The sequence below is a fragment of the Macaca thibetana genome, chromosome 7 (genome assembly GCF_024542745.1).
Source record: "Macaca thibetana thibetana isolate TM-01 chromosome 7, ASM2454274v1, whole genome shotgun sequence".
NCBI lineage: Eukaryota > Metazoa > Chordata > Mammalia > Primates > Cercopithecidae > Macaca > Macaca thibetana.
In genome coordinates this window covers 167,066,256-167,084,072 of record NC_065584.1, presented here as the reverse complement: position 1 = coordinate 167,084,072, position 17,817 = coordinate 167,066,256, and the positions used below count along the sequence as shown (strand labels likewise).

General features: G+C 47.9%; 1 protein-coding gene across 1 annotated transcript; it reads left to right on the top strand.

The window, feature by feature from the left end:
• The first annotated feature begins 5,612 nt into the window (after nt 1–5,612).
• On the top strand, nt 5,613–10,027 carry MEX3B (mex-3 RNA binding family member B). Its single transcript, XM_050798568.1, has 2 exons — nt 5,613–6,382; nt 7,210–10,027. Exons 1-2 carry the CDS (start codon nt 6,118–6,120, stop codon nt 8,658–8,660), a joined length of 1,716 nt encoding a protein of 571 aa, XP_050654525.1. The 5' UTR covers nt 5,613–6,117; the 3' UTR covers nt 8,661–10,027.
• Nucleotides 10,028–17,817: the final 7,790 nt, after the last annotated feature.

Below are 17,817 nucleotides of genomic sequence, written 5' to 3'. Positions count from 1 at the left end.
ACACTCTCTAGCATCCTGCGATTCTAACTTTCTATGGATTTCATCAGTTTTATAGATATGAGTCCAACCTACGACTTCGGGAAACAAATGATTCAACTGCAAAAAACACTTGAATCCCACTGATCTATTTTATCAGGAAGAAAAAATGACACCTTCTTCCTGAAGATTGTTTCCGGGCTCCTTGAATTCTGAGAGATTTTACAACTACTTTCTATTTTTCTTACTCCTTTCTGCTATTGCAAAATGGTTATTACCAATTATTAACTAAGTGATGTTTAATTTTAGAAGTCAAGCTACTTGTAAGGGCCCATATAAATGTGTGCTAGGGTTAGCTTTAGATTTGTTTTCTGCTTCTATTTACAGCAAGGACAGGATTGAGAAGAGGTTTTATTTTATTAAGCTTTTCAGCATGATTTAATTTTTTAAACTCAGCACGTATTACTTTAAAAAGTTAACTGAATAAAGATGTATGTTCATAACTTGAACCATACAGAAAAGTAAAATACAAATAAAATTGTGATCTCATTACTTAAAGAATAACATCGTTGGCCATGCACAGTGGCTCACACCTGTAATCTCAGCACTTTGGGAGGCCAAGGCGGGCACATCACTTGAAGTCAGGAGTTCAAGACCAGCCTGGCCAACATGATGAAACCTCGTCTCTACTAAAACGCAAAAAAAATTAGCTGGGCATGGTGGCGTGTGCCTGCAATCCCAGCTACTTGGGAGGCTGAGTCAGGAGAATCACTTAAACCCGGGAGGCCAAGGTGGCAGTGAGCAGATCGCGCCACTGCACTCCAGCCTGGGAGACAGAGCAAGACTCCATCAGAAAGAAAAGAAAAGAAAAAAGAAAAGAAAAGAAAAGAGAAGAAGGAAAGGAGGAACAAAGGAAGGAAGGAGGGAGGGAGGGAGGGAGGGAGGCAGGGAGGGAAAGGACCATTGTTAAAATTTTGATGCAATTCCTTGTAGCCTATTCATTCACTGTTTCTAATGCTTAGTAAGTGTTTAGTAACGTATACATACACACTGCACATTGTCTTCTTTCTTCTTCACTCAACATAAGGAAAGCATTTCCTATATTATTAAAACATTTTTAAAAATGTGTGTGTGTTACATGTGTTATATGTCACACACACTGTAACCACACAAAGACAACAGGAGAACATCAAAAATCAAGATGCTTTCACGTCTCCTCACACATGTGATTCTTATAATCCTGTGTGAGAAGCAGGACTGGAAATATTTTCAACTTCCAGCTGAAAATGCATAGCTCAGAGACAGGAAGGAACTTAACGCTGGTTAAGATCACAGGCTTGGGGTACCACATACCAGCTGTATGACCCTGGGCACAATAATGGATCTAAGATTTGTGTACCATGAAGCCTATATCATTTTAGGGGTTCTCCTTAAGGAAAATAATAAAAAATTTACTTGTGAAAATTTTAGTGATTTCATGTGATCTTGTAAGTATATTGCCAGGACCTCTCCCAGGGCCATGGAAGGGTCTGTGTTAAGTGAGGAGCCCTGTAGCTTCATTTCACCTGCTTGGAGGCAAATCTGCCTCTGTTTGGGTAAGTGACTTACTTTCATCTGTAAAATGGGGATAATAAAAGTATTTGACTCTGAGTAGTTAGAAAGATTAAACAAGATACTGTATCGTAAAGTATTTTGTAAACTTCCTGGCACATAATAAGCACTTAAGGGTCACGTGTGATTACTGTTATTCAAAATCGTGTCATTGTGGCTGGTGTCATTTGAGCTACTTCCCAGAGACTGAGCGATTTATGTACATACTTAAAGTTACACCTTCAAGATGGTACAGCTTGGCTCATTTAATAAGTATTTATAGAGTTCCTGCTAGATGCTATGCACTGTGCTAGGCTCCAGTCTCAATTCATTCTCACACCACATTCATTAGAAGCACAATTCAGGTATCCCCTCCTCTGGGAAGCCCTTCTAGGACCCTAAGTCGACTCACTACTATCTGGGCACTTATCTCGCTCTGTGACTGGGTTTGGACATGACCAGTATTCAAGGAAAAGACACTCTCCTGCCCCTCTGCCACCCTGTTCATTTCAGTTCAGTATAATCGATACTTTTCTCTATGCCTATAATACATTATGGAGGTGCTCAATAATCTTAAATGAGTTGACTGAGAATGTGTTTGTTCTCACAGGAAGATTTCAGTTTCTTTTGCAAGCTATTTAATTTGTAAAAGTAAGCAAGATGTGCGCGAAATAGTTTGAGACATCTGAAAACAAAACAAGGTTGCCTCATTGTTCATCTCGTTTTTGTGTGATAGCTTTACTTTTTCTCATTTTATGACAACTGAAATTCTCTATTATATTGCCAGACCTCATTCTGCAAGCTCTCTCTTGTGCTAATAAAAAATATTATGGCCACATCGGGAAGTCCTTAGGGAATGTGTTCCGCATCGGGAAAAGTAGTTAAGCTCTGGGGTCCTAAGGGAGCCTGGGAAAGTCTATCCAGAAACTATGGGGTTAGGATGTATTATCTATTTAAAAACAGAACTGGACTTTGCAAGTTTTACGATATCTTGGCTTATTAAAGCCATTAACTGAAAATTAAAATTTCTGGATTGTTACTTTTATAATAGCAGTCAAGTGTCGGAAAATATCCTGACCAGTCAGTAAGGCATACAAATAGAGAAGGCAAGGAGTAGCTGTGACTAAAGCGCCAAGTACATTTGCTTGGTACCTGGGAATTTACGAGTTAGCTTTTGCTATCATTATCTGTCTCGCTAAAGCAACCCTATGAGGCAGGTGGGAAGGTGGATGCCAGCCTCTTTTGACAGACAACACTGAAGAGCTGGCGCTGGAAACCAGATCTGTCAAGACATCGTACTGCTTCTATCACTCTCACCACCGTCCCATGCTCTTGAGAGTGCCTTCGATGTTGTGGGTGTCTTCAGAAAAGCATGCGGATCTCTGTTTAGGTTTTACTCAAGTATTCCTCTCCGTGGAGGGTGACCTGGGCTACATGAACATGGGCACCTCAGCATCAGCAGCTTTCCATGAATTCCTATGGTAAGGGGTTCAGCTTATCCTTCATGTGGCTGAAGATGTATGATTTCACTGAACATTGGCAGTTACAGCCAAGTACAACTCCTGCCTTCAGGATCCAGAAGGGAAGAATGACATTAAGCATGTCACCTTGGTGAAATGTTGCAATCACCTTCTGGGTAATGACCCGGCAACCCCAGGGACTCCTCTGAAATATCCAATCCTCTAAGTTTAAACACATTTCAGAATTAATCCATCTGAATTCTTATCGCTGCAGATGCAAGCAGAAGGAGTTATGGCAGGTCTGAAAATATTAGTGGCCAAGCTCCCTAGCAGAAGCAGACTCTCCCTACACTCCATTACCCGTGCACAGCTCCTCATCAGCGGAGGAACAACTTTACCTTCATTATATTTTCTACTTGGAAAAAAAAGAAATCTCAGTAGGCCCAATCCGAAGGCTATGAAATTCAGAGAAACAGAACTAAGAAGCGAGAAACTAGCCCTTTGTGTTAAATAGATGGAAATGCTCCAAGCGCCTTTCCAGTCTGCTTTCTGTTTAAAGGCCTTGCGTGAGCGCGGGAGGCTGGGCCTCATCTCTGGCTCTCCCCAGTCAGGACCCCTTACTCAAACCCTCCATCTCGGCAAGAACCCTTATTCCCAAGTTAGTTGGATTCCAAGTCCATAAACCGGGTCAAAAGAATACAGAAATTTCCTACTGGAGCTCTAAGTGGTGGCTTTCACGGAGGACTCAGCACCATCCTCCCACCTGCCTCCTCCCATCGAACATTCCCTTTTAAGAAAAACACACACCAGTCTTCGGGAAGCTGACGTAAACATCCTGAGGAAATAACCACTGTAAGTGGCTTCTAAACCCATTTCCCCAAGGAAATAATCAGCACCTCTTTCCCAAGACAGCTCCAGGTGAGTAAGCGGGGAAGTGAGCGGCACCTCCGCGTTCTCAAAAGTAAAGGCGCTTGAGGAACTGTCTACTGATTCCTAAGCGCGCGCCCATCCACTGTCGCATTTAATCCTCCGAACGACCCACGAGGTGGTAAGGGCGGGGATTTTTTTTTTTTCATTTTACGGATGAGAAACCAAGGCCCACAGCGCTCGTTCCCTCTAGCCGCGGTCACGCAGGGCACACCTAGGGGAGCGTCTGCCTTCAAGCTCCGGGACCCCCCCAGCGGCACCACGAGGTCTCCGGAGTTAGCCCGTGTACGGCTGCGGCCCTATGGCCTCATTGTTTTGGGCAGGCGTCCCGCTGTACGGGCCTTGGGCGACTCTATGAACCGCGGGCCCAGCCGCTCTGCGGAACGGTCCGCGGCGGGACGCAAAGGGCGCGGCGAGCCAGGCGGCTTCCGGAACAAAGGACAGGAGAGCGCGCGGGGACCGAAGGGGTGTCAGCCCTGGTGGGCAGCAGAGGGGGATGCGAGCGGAGAGGAGCAGCGCGCACCGCTCCGGCCCGCCCCTCAAAGCCTCCTTCCTTCTCTCTCGCGCTCGGAGACTGTCCCTGGGAGATCCGGGAGGGGGCGCAGCTCGCAGTCCTCGCCGGCAGGTCCCGTCGCAACCTCCCTCTGCCGCCACCCCCACCCTGAGAAGCGCACAAAGAGCTGCAGGGCACCGAGCGCTCACCTCCCGTCGGGGCGGTGCCGCGGACTGGACCGGCGCGCGCCCGCGCGCGCCGCACCGCCCGCCTTAAAGGGCCCGCCCGCTCCGCGCGCGCACTGCGCATGCCCGGCCGCGGGGCTAGGCGGGGAGGGATAGGGGAACAGCGGGCGCGCACGCCCGCGCCGGCCGCTGGCGCTGTGGCCTGCGTTCCCGCGGTGGCGGCGCGGCGCTCGTGCGCGTGTCAGAACCCGCAGGGTCTCGGCCCGGGCGCCGGGCGTGTGCTGGACTCTGGTGCCATGCATTCCAGAGGTCGCCAGCAGCCCGGCTGGCCGAGCTCGCGCAGCAGCCAGCTTTCCCTTTCTCAGTTTCAGGGCCAGATGGGCGAAGTGCTGCCCAAGGAGAGAGAAATGTAGACGCGGGGGCGCGCGCGCGCGGGTGCCAGTGTGGGCGGCCGTGTGCTTTTGTGTCCCTTGCCCTCCCGCGCAGGTGGACAACCCGCGCCGGGAGTCACTCTGCCCGTGCGTCCCAAGACTTGGAGTCCCGTTTTCCATGTCGGAGTAATCGGGTCGCCGTTTTGGGCGGACTACAGACTCTTCTCCCAGAGGAAGCTTTGGCTCCATGGAAGGTTTCTTTGGAGCCACTAACGGGACTTTCTAAGGACCGCTCTTCTAGAGCCGGGCCCCAGGCACCAGAGTTGGGCGCGTTTTGTTTTCTGAATCAGGCGAGGGAGGAGACTTGGGGACAATGATTGTCCTCGGCTGATAGGTACATACAAGTGTCCTGAGCCTGCCAGTCCCGCAATAGACAACAAAGAGAGGCGTTAGCGGCGGCGGGGGAGGGGCGCGGCCGGGAGGAGGACTGGGCGGGCTGCGGCGAGCGCGGGGGTGGGGGGTGGGGCTCTCCCTCCGCTCGCTCAACCCGCGGCCTCCTCCCGCCCCCGACCTGGCGCGCGCCAATCGCCTCCCCCAGCGATAGTGTCAGTAGCATTGTGGTGTCAGCTCCCGCCTGTGACGTTGCGCCTCCCTCGTCCCCCTCCGGAGTCGTCTGGCTGCAGAGGCTCAGTCAAGAGGCGGGGAGGAGAGGAGGAAAAAGCGCTGAGTGAGGGCGGGCGGGCGGGAGTGGAGGAGCCGGGGAGGGGCTCCTTAAAGAAACGCTTCTGTCGCTCGCCTGCTCGCTTTTCGCTCGGCATCGCGGCCAGCCAGCCGGGCACTCGGGGGGCACGCGCGGCCACCGCTAGAGCTCTGCCCCCACCCCACCCGCCAGCAGATCTGGGGTGGGGACCCAGGCGGGGCCTCCTGCAGCCACTGCCCGGTGCGGACCGCACAGAGCGACCCACTCCTCCCAGCACCGAGGAAGAAACAACGGAACCCTCAGCAGGCGGCCGGCCTCCCCGCCCCTGACCACCCGCTTCCCGGCTGCCTTTGTGGCCGCAGCTTCTCGCCGCCGAGCCGAGGGCCGGCGGGGGCGCGGCGCGCACGGCCGAGCGATGCCAAGCTCGCTGTTTGCAGACCTGGAGCGCAACGGCAGCGGCGGCGGCGGCGGCGGCGGCGGCGGCGGCAGCGGAGGGGGAGAGACCCTGGATGACCAAAGAGCCCTGCAGCTCGCGCTGGACCAGCTCTCCCTGCTGGGGCTGGACAGTGACGAGGGCGCCTCTCTGTACGACAGCGAGCCGCGCAAGAAGAGCGTGAACATGACCGAGTGCGTGCCGGTGCCCAGTTCTGAGCATGTCGCCGAGATCGTAGGGCGGCAAGGTAGGTCGAAGAGGGATGGGGAGGTAGGGAGCGGTGTAGGGTCTCAGGCCACTGCTTCGCGGGGAAGGCGTGTTCAGTATCGGGATCTGCGGCGTGGGGTGCCTTGGGGAGAGAGGAAGAGCCTCGCGATGGGCCGGCGCCCCAGACAAAGAAAGTGCAGGCAGGCTGTCTCCCGGAGCCGCGCCGCTGCCGTGGCGGGATGCACTTTCTTCTGCAAAAATCACTGCCTTCTCCCCTAACGCCCCACACCCAACCCACCTCCAAAAAAACAAATGTAAGATGTTTGGGGGAGGGGGCCTTTGATCAGTCCTTTGGGAGGAGAGAGGAGGAGGAGTGAGCATAGGATGGGAGGAGGATTCTGGATTTCTGCAAAGCGGAATGGAGCCCAGAGGAGGAACAATGGGTCCCAGGACTCACACCCCACCCCCTGCCCCCAGTCCACCAGCGCTGAGGCATCGTGCCTGCAGCTGCCTTCCTTGAGCCCCTTCCCCATGTCTTCAGAGCTGACGGCGCGCCCAGCTGGATCCCAGCGGCATCTCCCCAGATGACTTTTCTGGGATTCTCGGGTTTGATTCGGGACGACTGCAGTCACTGGGGGAGGGCCAGGTAGCCAATGGGCTGTTCCTCGAGCGTCTCGCGGGTGGGATTCACTGCCCAGCCCGTGCGCGGCCCGAGGTCAGTGAGGGAGACGCCCCCTTTACGCCCATCTCTTGTCCTGCCATCTCGCTGTCCTGAACGCGGGCTGTCCCCGGTCCCCGCGGTTACCCCAGGATAATGGGCGTGTCCATCTCTCTCTCCCACTTCTTCCTCCTTACCCTGGTTCCTAGGTTGTAAAATCAAAGCGCTGCGGGCGAAGACCAATACTTACATCAAGACCCCAGTTCGCGGGGAGGAGCCTGTCTTTGTTGTGACGGGCAGGAAGGAGGATGTGGCCATGGCTCGGAGGGAGATCATCTCCGCTGCCGAGCACTTCTCCATGATCCGCGCCTCCCGGAATAAGAACACGGCACTAAACGGCGCGGTGCCTGGGCCGCCCAACCTGCCCGGGCAGACCACCATCCAAGTGCGGGTGCCCTACCGCGTGGTGGGGCTCGTGGTGGGGCCCAAGGGCGCCACGATCAAGCGCATCCAGCAACAGACGCACACGTACATCGTGACACCCAGCCGGGATAAGGAGCCGGTGTTCGAGGTGACCGGCATGCCAGAGAACGTGGATCGCGCTCGAGAGGAGATTGAGGCGCACATTGCTCTGCGTACCGGCGGCATCATTGAGCTCACAGACGAGAACGACTTCCACGCCAACGGCACCGATGTGGGCTTCGACCTGCATCATGGGTCCGGCGGGTCCGGTCCAGGCAGCCTTTGGAGCAAGCCCACCCCCAGCATCACTCCCACCCCCGGCCGCAAGCCCTTCTCCAGCTACCGTAACGACAGCTCCAGCTCGCTTGGCAGTGCTTCCACAGACTCTTACTTCGGTGGCGGGACCAGCAGCAGCGCAGCCGCTACCCCGCGCCTGGCAGACTACAGCCCCCCCAGCCCCGCCCTGAACTTTGCGCACAACGGAAACAACAACAACAACGGCAATGGGTACACCTACACAGCGGGGGAAGCCTCAGTGCCATCCCCCGACGGCTGCCCCGAGCTGCAGCCCACTTTTGACCCGGCTCCCGCTCCCCCACCTGGGGCACCACTTCTCTGGGCCCAGTTCGAGCGGTCACCGGGAGGTGGACCTGCAGCTCCCGTATCATCTTCCTGCTCTTCCTCTGCATCTTCGTCTGCTTCTTCCTCCTCCGTGGTCTTTCCTGGGGGTGGCGCCAGTGCGCCCTCCAACGCCAACCTGGGGCTATTGGTGCACCGCCGGCTGCACCCTGGCACCAGCTGCCCGCGCCTGTCCCCGCCTTTGCACATGGCCCCGGGGGCGGGAGAGCACCACCTGGCTCGCCGGGTGCGCAGCGACCCAGGCGGAGGAGGCCTGGCCTACGCCGCTTATGCCAACGGGCTGGGGGCGCAGCTGCCTGGTTTGCAGCCGTCGGACACGTCGGGCTCCTCCTCTTCGTCCAGTTCCTCCTCCAGCTCTTCATCCTCTTCCTCCGGGCTTCGGCGTAAAGGCAGCCGCGACTGCTCCGTGTGCTTCGAGAGCGAAGTGATCGCCGCGCTGGTGCCCTGTGGCCACAACCTCTTCTGCATGGAGTGCGCCAACCGCATCTGTGAGAAGAGCGAGCCCGAGTGCCCGGTCTGCCACACCGCGGTCACTCAGGCCATCCGCATCTTTTCTTGAAGGCAGCGGGCGCTAATGCGCACCGTGCGGGGGGAAGGGGGAACTCCTCCCCATCCTCATTCCCCAGCGCTCGCCTGCCTCCCTGGTGCCCCCGCCCCTTTCTCCTTCCCGGCCCCACCAACACTCTTGAGATCCGAGAGGAGCTTGGAAAGCTGTAGTATCCGCTCATTTTTAAAATTTAATTTTTAAGTAAAGGAATTTGCCAGGATATCTGCATCAAGAGTACTGTAGCCTGGGAAACCTCTGAACACCTGAAATGCATGCTCTATAAATAATAGGAACGGCGACATTCTAGTAATGATAGTTTTTACACTGTACTTAATAGGAAGCTTCCAAAAGAAGAAAACCCCACAAGTTTTCCATTTTCTTAAAGTAGGAAAAAATGAACAGTAATGATGATGAAGATGATAGTAGTGCTGTGGGATGTGTGGACTGTTTAGTGTGTTCCCCTTTGTGGGTGGGTTCCTATGATACTTACTATAGAACACGGTGGATCCTTTTTGAATGTTCGTGGAAGGGCCAGGAGTTCCTGTGAAACCAGGATACTGCAGCTTTATTAAAGTTAAAGAAACTGTAACATATCTCTTATATATTAAAAACATTTAAAAGTTTTAAAGAGAAATTGCATTAATACAGATTGAAGTATTTTATTCTTTTTTGACTTGAAAAATTATATTTCATATTGCAAAGATGTTTACAAGTATTTTAATTTAAGTTCAGTGAACTTTTTTGTAGCTGGGTTAAATCTTTTTATTTTAGTATGGCCTTATGGCAAAGAACACTGTATTATTTTAATAATCACACAATTGTGACGGAATTACAAACCATAAAATGTGTAATGTTTTGAACAGTATTCTGTTGGGATGGAGATTTTATAGGTTCAGACAAATCTTCTAGATCTGCTTCACCCAGCATATTTTCTATTCAGTGATATAAAGCATATTTTATTCTATATTATTACAAAAACAAATGTATAAACATGTCAAAAAGAACTGTTGATGCTTTCTAACATTTGTATAAATAGAATTCAGTGCAAGTTACAAAAATTCTGTTGCACCACTATAGTTTTAGTATTTCTATTTTAATACATTTGTTTACCACTTGTTTATGTATATGTAGGTGACGTTACTTGAGCTTAAATGTACTTTACTGAGCAAAGTTTAAAAAACAAAGTATATTTTATTTTATGATAAAGGGCCTTTAACCTCATGGTCAAATACTAATATTATATTTGCTGAGACCAGATTTGAAATTGTATCAAGAGTTTTATTTTTCTGACATTTAAAGTTCTACATAATAAAGGTAAAACTTAAGTAATGGTGCTACTTCATTTTTTAAGTATTTCTATATAAATAAAATATTGAAAATCGTATCTTGTGTGGTGACTTGATTTTTTTTTTAAGCCACTTGGAATCTTAACTGTAAGGGATCACTTTAAATTGACGAGTTGAAGTACAGAATTCCCAGGTACCTTTTTTATATTATGAATAGAATGGATTTTCAAAACAGGCCAGGGTTGTGTTCGGTTGGATGGGTGGCCATGGATTACAGTATTTTTTCTAAAAATTGTAGTTATCTACTGAATTAGGGCCTCCATTTAGACACACAAGTCACAGTGCCTAGGGCCCATGATACTTTTAGGGGTTCAGGAAACTTTATTTTAAAAATTAGAAAAAAAGGAAATTAAAATATTCAAAAAATGTTTTAGTTTTCAGCCCCACAAAACAGCATTTTGCCTAAAACATTAAGAAAAAATATTGAAATGTTTTAAGTTATATCAAAAATAAATATTACTATGGATATTAGGAAGGTAAAAAGGGCCAGGGAATGTCATCATCCCACCCAGCATGGGCCCCTGGGAGGATAGTGGGTCTAAGGCTCTTTGCCTGCTCAGTGGCAGAGGGAAGTTGGTTTCAGCTCAAGGTCACTCCCTTGGGGAAGCTGAAGAAGGAAGAAGGGATGACAGTTTCTGCTTGCAGAGGACCTTGCTGGATTTGGGCACTGGTCTTAATAGGCTTCTGCTTGTAGGGCAGACTAATTGGTGTTGACAGGCTGAGGGTGTTAAGTGTTTGTTGTTGTTTGAGGGAAGTTTTTGTTTGCTTTTGGCAGGCTCCACCTGCTCCCTGGCTGTGGGGCTTTGTCAAGGGGAGGAGCCACGTGCTTTCACTTAACCTGAAGTCAGTCTTCTAGAGAGTATTTAGGAATGACCAGAGCATGTCACTGAATTTCCAGCAAACTTCCTGGCTGAGTTGCCCCTGGAGAACAGTATCTGACTGGAGTATGGCAGGCATTTCTTTCCATCTCAGCAGGTGAATCTGAAGGGTAGACTAGTATAAATCGATCTTGGTGTAGTCCCTCTTCCCTTTGTGTTAATTTTTACTACATAGCTCCTGATTCAGTTGGTTTATGTGATGCTATGTGAAGGCAGTAGACAGGACTTCGGGGTGGGAGGAGTAAAAGGAGTGGCTCTGCTTGGAAAATTTCTGGCATCATCTTCAGCCCTGGAAAGTTCCCAGGCAGTGTTTACCCCCTTTGCTTCTCTCTCAAGGACTGGAGGTTAGCTGAGGCCTGGCAAGGGGAAATGTCACCATGTCCAAGTCCCCCTTTCCTTCAGCTGTCTGGAAATGCCTAGAACAGAACGAAGATTCTTTTTGCATGTAACTTCCTTTAGTCATGTAACTTTGCTTTTTTGCTTTAGCAGAATAATTACAGACAATGCAAGGAAAAAATAATAAAGCCTTGATTGGTTGATATCTATCTAATGGGCCCTTACTCATTCATATAAGATTTTTTTGTGGTCCATGTGCCACTTTGGGAAATGAAGAAAGATCAGATGTTGAGACTGCCAACATACCTTACGATGGCCTGTATTTTTTTTTTCTTTATAGTGAGAGGTTCTCTTTGTTGACAAAAAAGTTTGGGGATATATTATTAATAAAATTAGGATTCTTGAGAGGAGAGCCTGCTCTCTAACATGGGTCTCCCCTGCTAAGCCCAGGTCCCTGTTACCAGCAGGGGATGTGGGCACATGCTAATATTATAGATGGCAGTCACTTTTGGTTTGAGTTAAACCTTTTGTCCCCTCCTCCAGCTTCCCCAGGTGACTTCCATGGACATGACCATTGGCTGTGGAGGTGACAGTCCTCTGGCCAGAAAGACGAGAGGTGCCACATTCATGTCCTCCAACTACCAGCAGCTTCCTTTTCTACTTCTCCACCCCTCTGAAATCTGTCTTTCTGCAGCAACAAAATACCAGCTAACAGACATCTTTTCCCCTAATTACTGTTCCATGTTTTATTTCTTTAGGTAGAATAGCTTTCAGTGGAGATAGGGGAGGGGATGATTTTGCACCCCTCCATTCTGACAATCTCTGGAGACATTTTTGCTTGTGATAAAAATGGGTAATTGTACTGACATTTAGTGGGTAGAGGCTAGGGATGGTGCTAAACATCCTACATTGCACAGGACAGCCCCCACACACGGAATTATCCAGCTCAGGGATGAGAAACCCTGATGTAGAGGAAGCAAATGTATCTTTCTGCTCCCTTCATTCATTGCCTTGAAATTGGTGGATTTCTTCCAGCATTTACATGCCTAAAGGCGGTCTAGGATTACCCATGACCCAGTGTGGCTCTATATCAGGAACATTGTAGGCAAGGTCAAGGCTGATGTCTGAGCATAGGAGGTCACAACAAAGGGACTCTTTTTTTCACCCTAGTGGTAGATTGTGCCCAATGAATGATAGTAATGATTACATGGAATGCTCAAAGCATTCTTATTTCCATTCTCTCCTGTGAGCCTTTCTGCAACCATGAGGCAGGCAGCCCTGATATTTTACTGTGCCTATTTGCAGTAAAACAAATATTACTCAAAACACAGTCCCAAGCCCCCTTACCCAGAATCAAACCTCTGTTTCCTAATCTAGCTGGCCTCTTTATGTTTTGTTCGGCTTCCTGTAACTATGAGATAAAATGTACTGAGAAATTTCCAAGTGGATCTGTGCTAGCATCTCTTCCCCTTTCCCTATTTCATGGGTACTCCTTATACTACCAAAATGGGCTCTTGGGAAAAGTTCTGATATCCTCAGTGAATTTCAGTCACTAAGTGATGCAGAGCTCTTATCTCTTAAGTCTTACCTTTCTAAGAAATATGAACAAATTTGACCAGGTGCAGTGTCTCAGGCCTGTAAATTTGGGAGGTCTAGGGGGGGCGGATCACGAGGTCGGGAGATCGAGACCATCCTGGCAAACACGGTGAAACCCCATCTCTAATAAACATACAAAAAATTAGCCGGGCGTGGTGGCAGGCGCCTGTAGCCCCAGCTACTGGGGAGGCTGAGGCAGGAGAATGGCGTGAACGAACCCGGGAGGCGGAGCTTGCAGTGAGCAGAGATCCCGCCACTGCCCTCCACCCTGGGGAACAGAGCGAGACTCTGTCTCAAACAAACAAACACACAAGCAAACAAAATATGAACAAATTTGTCTTCTCTCAAGTGGGTTTTGAGCCTGCTGGCCAATGCAGTGACTAGGAGTAGTAGTCCAGAAGCTTTGTTGGGGCAAGGTAACTCGGGAAGGGAGGGAATTTGCATTGGGCACACTCACTCTTTTTCGCAGTAAAAGAGTAATTCCCTCCCTGGCTGGGGAAAAAGGGCCCTTCTAACACTGAACACTGCCTCCCCTTTGGCTTCCTCCCTTCCCGGACCTAGTCAAACCTGACCTTGCCCACAAGTGATGCTTAAAGTGTTAAAGGATCTCTTCCCCCACTGTTAAGACCAACCGGCTTTCCAGGAAGGGAGAGTGGGAAGAGTTAAGCATCACTTACATTGGCTCAGGGAAGGTCAATGATAATTTCTATAGTTTACTGAGGCTCTCACTCTGACCCAAGCGCTTTACTTGACATTGGTCCAATCCAATGGGGCAGGTCTGAGTAAACTCATTTCAAAGATAAGGAAACTGAGGTAGAAGTTACATTACTTACCTAAGGCCACACAGTCAATAAATGTTGGACGTAGGACTCCAACTTGGGTCTACCCAATGCTTCTATCTTTACCACTTCAGAAAAAAAAAAAAAAAAAAAAAAAAAAAAAAAAAAGGCTTTTATAGGAGGTATTTTGAGAAAAAGCAAGCACTCGTTTGTCACAAAATAGTCAACTGTGAGAATGATGTTCCTTTTAGTGATAACGTGAAACTGACTTGAAAAATGAAGCCCCACTGAGTTGCTGTGATGCGGCCAGGCCACATGAGGAGAACCATGAACGTGAACAGCACCTCATAGGCACAGGGCATTTCTTTGACATTAATTCTAAATAAAGGCTTGACTGCCTTGTGAACAATCAAACATTATTCTCTAATGTATTCTTTTCAGGTGGACAAAGAAAAATTACCACTGGATGAGAAGAAAATGAATACAGAAATCTCTCTTTTAAAAAATCTCAATAAAAATGTCACATGAACTAATTTAGAAAGTGACTAAAAGATGCCAGAACCCTGACTGAAAAGTGTAATGTAGTCAATTGTTTGGTCTCCTGAATGCCAAGGTCTTTGTTTGACTGATTTTTTTTTTTTTTTTAATTGACTTCATTTTTCAGAGCATGTATTAGAATTGCAGGATCTGGGCTGGGCGCGGTGACTCACGCCTGTAATCCCAGCACTTTGGGAGGCCGAGGTGGGCGGATCGCGAGGTCAGGAGATCGAGACCATCCTGGCTAACACAGTGAAACCCCGTCTCTACTAAAAATACAAAAAATTAGCTCGGCATGGTGGCGGGTGCCTGTAGTCCCAGCTACTCGGGAGGCTGAGGCAGGAGAATAGTGTGAACCCAGGAGGCAGAGGTTGCAGTGAGCCGAAATCCAGCCTGGCAGACAGCGAGACTCCGTCTCAAAAAAAAAAAAAAAAAAAAAAAAAAGAATTGCAGGATCTGAGCATGGTCTAAGAATGGCATTATGGGTGCTACCCAGCCCGTGAGTCTTTAGCGCTGGTTCCAACTATAGCACATGTTTTTATGGAAGGTGTGTGTGAAACAAATGGCAAATTTGTGACTCAGTTTACTCATCTGTGCAAAGTGAGATGGTGTCCTTACTTCTGGAGTTATCAGACATGTTCAGCCCCTTACCTGATACCTATACCCCTTCCACAGTGATATCTTCCAGACCCTTTCACAATTGCTTACTTAATTGTCTTTTCTCCCTCTAGGCTGAGAATGTATTCAGAGCAGGGGTCTTATCCCCCCTCTCTGTGCCTCCAGCACCATCTGACACAGAGCCTGTTTCACAGCGGTATTCAAGGCACAGTTAACAAATCAGTGAAAGGGGTGTTTTGCTTGAAATAACCTACATACCCATCTATAGGGGACTTGCTTATGAAGATATGTAGCTTCTGCACATGGAATTCTACCTGTACTAGTAAACAAGGGGATCACTTTGATATCTGTAAAGGCAAAAGATATAAATTCTGTAAAAAAAGTTTTATTTGTATAGAAAAGTTCTAGAGGACTGTCATGGTGCACAGTCTTTAAGATGGCCCCCAGTGATCCCTACCTCCTTGTGTGACCCTCTCCCCTTGAGTGTGGTTTGGACTTTGTGACTTGCTTTCTAATGACCGTATATGGCAGAAGTGAGGGGATGTCACTTTTGAGACTAGATTATGAAAATACTATGGCTTCTGTCTTGGTGTGATCTCTCTCTTTCCCTCTGTCTCTCTCTCTCATCACTGACTCTGGATGCAGGCAGCCCTGTGGAGAAGTCTTTGTGGTGAGAAACTGAAGAGGGCCTCTGCCTCTGGCCATGAGTACTTGAGGCTCTCACTCCAATAGCCCATGAGGAACTGAGACCTGCCAACAACCACAGGAATGAACCTAAAGCGGATCCTCCCCAAGACAAATCTTCAGATGAGACTGTAGCCCTGATCAACATCTTGATTGAACCTAGCAAGAGATCTTAAGTCAGAGGCACCTGGCTAAGCCACACCCTCATTCCTGATCCATAAAAGCTGTGAGCTAATAGATGCTTATTGTTGTTGGTTTTTTTGTTGTTGTTTGTTTGTTCTGAGACAAAGTCTTGCTCTGTCCCCCAAGCTGGAGTGCAGTGGCACGATCTTGGCTCACTGCAAGATCCACCTCCTGGGTTCATGCCATTCTCCTGCCTCAGCCTCCCGATTAGCTGGGACTACAGGTGCCCACCACCACACCTGCAAATTTTTTGTATTTTTAGTAGAGATGGGGTTTCACCGTGTTAGCTAGGATGGTCTTGATCTCCTGACCTCATGAACCGCCCGTCTCAGCCTCCCAAAATGCTAGGATTATAGGCGTGAGCCACTGTACCTGGTCGATGCTTACTGTTTTAAGCTCTAAATTTTAGGGTAATTTGTTGTGCAGAAATAGAAAACTAATACAGATGTGGCATTGACTGTGAAACAGTGGTCATCTTTAGAGAATAAGACTAGTATTTGGGGGTGATGACAGAAAACCAGCTCTGACACTTACTAGCTGTGTAACTTGGGAAAGTTACTAAATTTCTCTGTGCGTCAATTTGACCATCTATGAAATGCAGATAACAATAGTAACATACCTCAAAGAGTTTCTCTGAGGAGCATTTAGAATAATGCATGGCATGTGGTAAGTGCTATCTATCTATGTCTATCAATCCGGATCTATGCTATTATTATTATCTTTTCATTCTATATTCTCTTGACCTTTAGATTTTTTAAACCATGTGATTATATTACTTTCATAGGTTAGAAAGAATTTTAAAAATTTAAAGCAAGATGCATGAATGGTGTTAGTCAAATTGGCCTGAGACAAATCTCCATCAGAGCATTTCGTTGGATGCATATCTTTAAAAGTGATAAAATGCTATTATTTTATTTTGTACAGGAGATATCATGCTTTTGAAAATCCTTTCATATAAATTGTCTCACAGCAACCCCGTGAGGTAGTGGATAATACGGATAGTACTATTATCCTAATTTTATAGCTGAAGAAATTGAGCTTAAATGCTAAAGTAGAGACTAGAGATTTCTGGAAACCAAGATCTTTCTAGAACATTCCCTGTGCAGATATACAGAAAACTTCTGCTTTTATGGAATAGCCAGAAGTGATTTTAATGAGTTATGAATAAGTTTAATATGCTGTTTACTGATAATATGCAAGCTTATCACCCATGGATTTAGGCTTTAAAACACACTTCTTATTAAAGCCATGATGGCATTACCTTACTATCCCTTTGATGATTCAGAAGGCACTTCAGGGTCCTCATCATGAACATCAGCGACTGTACTGCAAGAACACTATCACTTAAAACCTCTTGATAAACGGGACTAGGGTATTTGGGGTTACTTATCCTAGTCACATTTTTATGGTGTATATCCTAGATGAATTAATTCCTCCACACCTCCTATTCAGGCGGCCCTGTTGTACAGCTAACTCTGCCTCTAACTTCTCTGCTATGAGATTTTGAGAAAATCGCTTTATATCTTTTAACCCTAGTTTTCTCATTTGGAAAATTAGAAGGATGGGCTATTTTATTGCTTTGTAAACTAGTCTTGTCAGATGCCTACATGAGAGTAACCTAGAGAAGATATACGAAACACAAATTTCTGGGTTCACCTCTTTAAATTCACATTCAATAATTTTGGGATGAGATCTGGAAAGCTACTGTTTAAAAAGTTCCGTATATCTGTCAATAGGGGATGATGAGTTAAAGATATAAATATATACTTTAGATGACTTGGCAGAATGCTGTTAAAAAGAATGATGTGGTATAATTTGTATTGATACTGCACAATCTTCAATATGTATTTAAAAAATTTCCCCCTAATCCCTGCACTGATCAACAATATGTATTATTAAGAGGAAAAAATTGGCTGGGCGCGGTGACTCACGCCTGTAATCTCAGCACTTTGGGAGGCTGAGGCAGGCAGATCACGAGGTCAAGAGATCGAGACCATCCTGGCTAACATGGTGAAACCCGTCTTTACTAAAAATACAAAAAAAAAAAAAAAAAAAATTAGCCAGGCATGGTGGCAGGTGCCTATAGTCTCAGCTACTCGGGGGGCTGAGGCAGGAGAATGGCATGAAGCTGGGAGGCAGAGCTTGCAGTGAGCTGAGATCATGCCACTGCAGCAGCCTGGACAACAGAGCGAGACTCCATTTCAAAAAAATA

Bases quoted from the DNA above. Each gene is read 5' to 3' on its own strand.
- MEX3B (XM_050798568.1), top strand. From the start codon at position 6,118: ATGCCAAGCTCGCTGTTTGCAGACCTGGAGCGCAACGGCAGCGGCGGC. The intron at 6,383-7,209 runs GTAGGTCGAAGA...CCTGGTTCCTAG, and splicing joins CGAGATCGTAGGGCGGCAAG to GTTGTAAAATCAAAGCGCTG.